This window comes from Penaeus monodon, chromosome 18, assembly GCF_015228065.2.
Source record: "Penaeus monodon isolate SGIC_2016 chromosome 18, NSTDA_Pmon_1, whole genome shotgun sequence".
Taxonomy (NCBI): domain Eukaryota; kingdom Metazoa; phylum Arthropoda; class Malacostraca; order Decapoda; family Penaeidae; genus Penaeus; species Penaeus monodon.
In genome coordinates, this window is record NC_051403.1 from 18,125,792 (window position 1) to 18,128,291 (window position 2,500).

General features: G+C 33.4%; 1 protein-coding gene across 1 annotated transcript in view; it reads left to right on the forward strand.

Annotated features, from left to right (window-relative positions):
* LOC119584303 (myelin transcription factor 1-like protein) overlaps positions 1–2,500 on the forward strand; it is an 18,072-nt gene that overhangs the window by 5,565 nt on the left and 10,007 nt on the right. The window contains exon 5 of the mRNA XM_037932841.1: positions 1,971–2,015. Within this exon, the coding sequence (XP_037788769.1) occupies positions 1,971–2,015 (45 nt within the window). The remainder of the gene's footprint in view (positions 1–1,970; positions 2,016–2,500) is intronic.

Sequence of the window (2,500 nt, forward strand, 5' to 3'; positions counted from 1 at the left end):
ATTAATAGCGTTTCCACTTAACTTCCACCCACTCTTTCCTCTGTTTGTAGAGCTATTTAACAAATGCATTATTGCTAAATGCCACTCTTCCAGTCCTGAGCTCAAAGCCTGTTCAACAGACTATGTACCAACATGCAAGACTATTTCTTCATTAGCTTGTGTACAGGAAGAGAGGGTTATAAAGAGGTTTGTCACGTTAGTCATTTCGAAACAGGGGAAGTGTGAAGATGCAATATCGACTATTTTTAGCCTACTCTATAGATGTGGGTACAACTGGTAACCTTTAGCAAAGAGAGTATTCAAATAAACAGTAACTCTTTACAGTTGTCCTTAATGCACTTGCAAGATCATAACTGTCCTTCGCCATTTAAGTATTTAAAATATAATGGGAAGTGAAAAATATACATCCTAGCCTCTAAACTCATTGGTTTATTTGAATCTTACACATTTAATGTTCAAAGTTCGAGGAGCTGTCTTCCTACTGTGATCACGTTTAGTACTATATGTTTAGTCTCAAGGGGAATTATAAGAATTATAAGAATCATTTCACCGAATTCGCTAACTGGTGAACAAGGCATCGGTTTAGTTAACATTAGTCCGAGTATCATAAACACCTACAGAACTTACTGCAGTGTAAATAGACTAATGTGTAAATAAAGTGGTATTAGAAGATATTTTCCGTGGTTAAGTGCTGTCACAAAAATTGCCTCTAAATAAACTTACTCGTCTCTCTCTCTCTCTCTCTCTCTCTCTCTCTCTCTCTCTCTCTCTCTCTCTCTCTCTCTCTCTCTCTCTCTCTCTCTCTCTCTCTCTTCTTTCTCACGAACTCTGGCCAAGATTACAAATGCACAGCCACTCGATATATATTATTTATATAATTTTACTTGCTGCTTTTACATTTTTTTACTTTTATTTCCCTCTTTCTTTGTTCTTTTCTTTTCTTTATCTTTTTTTTTTGTGTTTTTCTATGACATCCGCGGAAGCCAGTGCTCACGAACCCCGGCCAAGAAGAGTACTGTAGATGCACTGCCTTTCGTGAATATTAAATTCGTAACAGCAGCAAGAGTCATTGTAATAACCATGAGTGATGAGAGAGGAAACCCTTGTTAATTATATACATGATTCATACTTGTGGCTTGAACATTGCTTTATGTGTGTTTCATATTTATTCATTATATTTATTTACATATTTACTCGTCTTTTATGGAAGTATTATATTTATCATTATTGTTATTGTCACTAGTAATAGAAGTAATAGTGTCGATATCATCAATATAATTGTTGTTATTATTGCTAACTTTATCATTATCATTACTGTTATCAGTATTATCATTATTATTAGTATTATTTTTGTCATTACCATCATTATAGATTATTATTATTAGTATTATTATCGGTTATTTTCATTATCTTATTATTATTATTATCATTATTATTATTAGTATTAGTATTATTATTATATTAGTATTATTATCATTAATAGTAGTAGTAGTAGTAATATCATTATTATTATTATTATGATGATGATGATGATGATGATTATCGCCATTGTTATCATTATTATCGCCATTGTTATCATTATTATTATCATTATCCTTATTCCTCTCATTGCTATTGATTATCATTATTATTATTATTATTACCATTATAATCACTATCATCATCATCATCATCATCATCATCATCATCATCATCATCATCATCATCATCATCATCATCATCATCATCATTATTATTATCATTGCCAGTATCATTATTTTTGTCATTATCATCAATGTTATTATTTTTGTTACTCGCACTTATATTTATGTAAGATCATTAATGCTTGTTTTAGGAACGTATTTATAGATGTTTATGATAGTGTTAGGATTATGTGTTTGTTTATGTCCCGTTTTGTTGTTTTTGTTGTTTTCGGTGTCGATTTTTTTATATAGTTTTGTTATTTACTCTATTTTCATTGTCTGTTTCAGTTCCGATGAAGTGGGTCAGACCAGCACAGAAAATAAAATTGGAGAGTGAGTAATTCTTTTTTCTTTTTTTACTCTCTCTCTCTCTCTCTTCCTCTCTCTCTTCTCTTTTCTCTCTTCTCTTCTCTCTTCTTCTCTCTCTCTCTCTTCTCTCTCTCTCTCTCTCTCTCTCTCTCTCTCTCTCTCTCTTCTCTCTTCTCTCTCTCTCTCCCTCTTTCACCGTCTTTCTGTCTGTCTGCCTCTCTCTCTATCTCTCTCTGTCTTTCTGTCTATTTGCCTCTGTCTCTCTCTCTCTTTCTCTGTCTTTCTGTTTGTCTGCCCCCCCCCTCTCTCTCTCTCTCTCTCTCTTTCTCTTCTGGAAAATGTGGTATACGTTTTTGTTAAGCGTACGATATATTACAAGAACACAATGGCGAACGGACACGTACGATCACATACATTAATTCAATATACAGTTATTCATGTATACCCACGCAATATAACGTTGACGTGCATACAGTATACACAGTAGTACACCTCTCACCCCTCCCCGC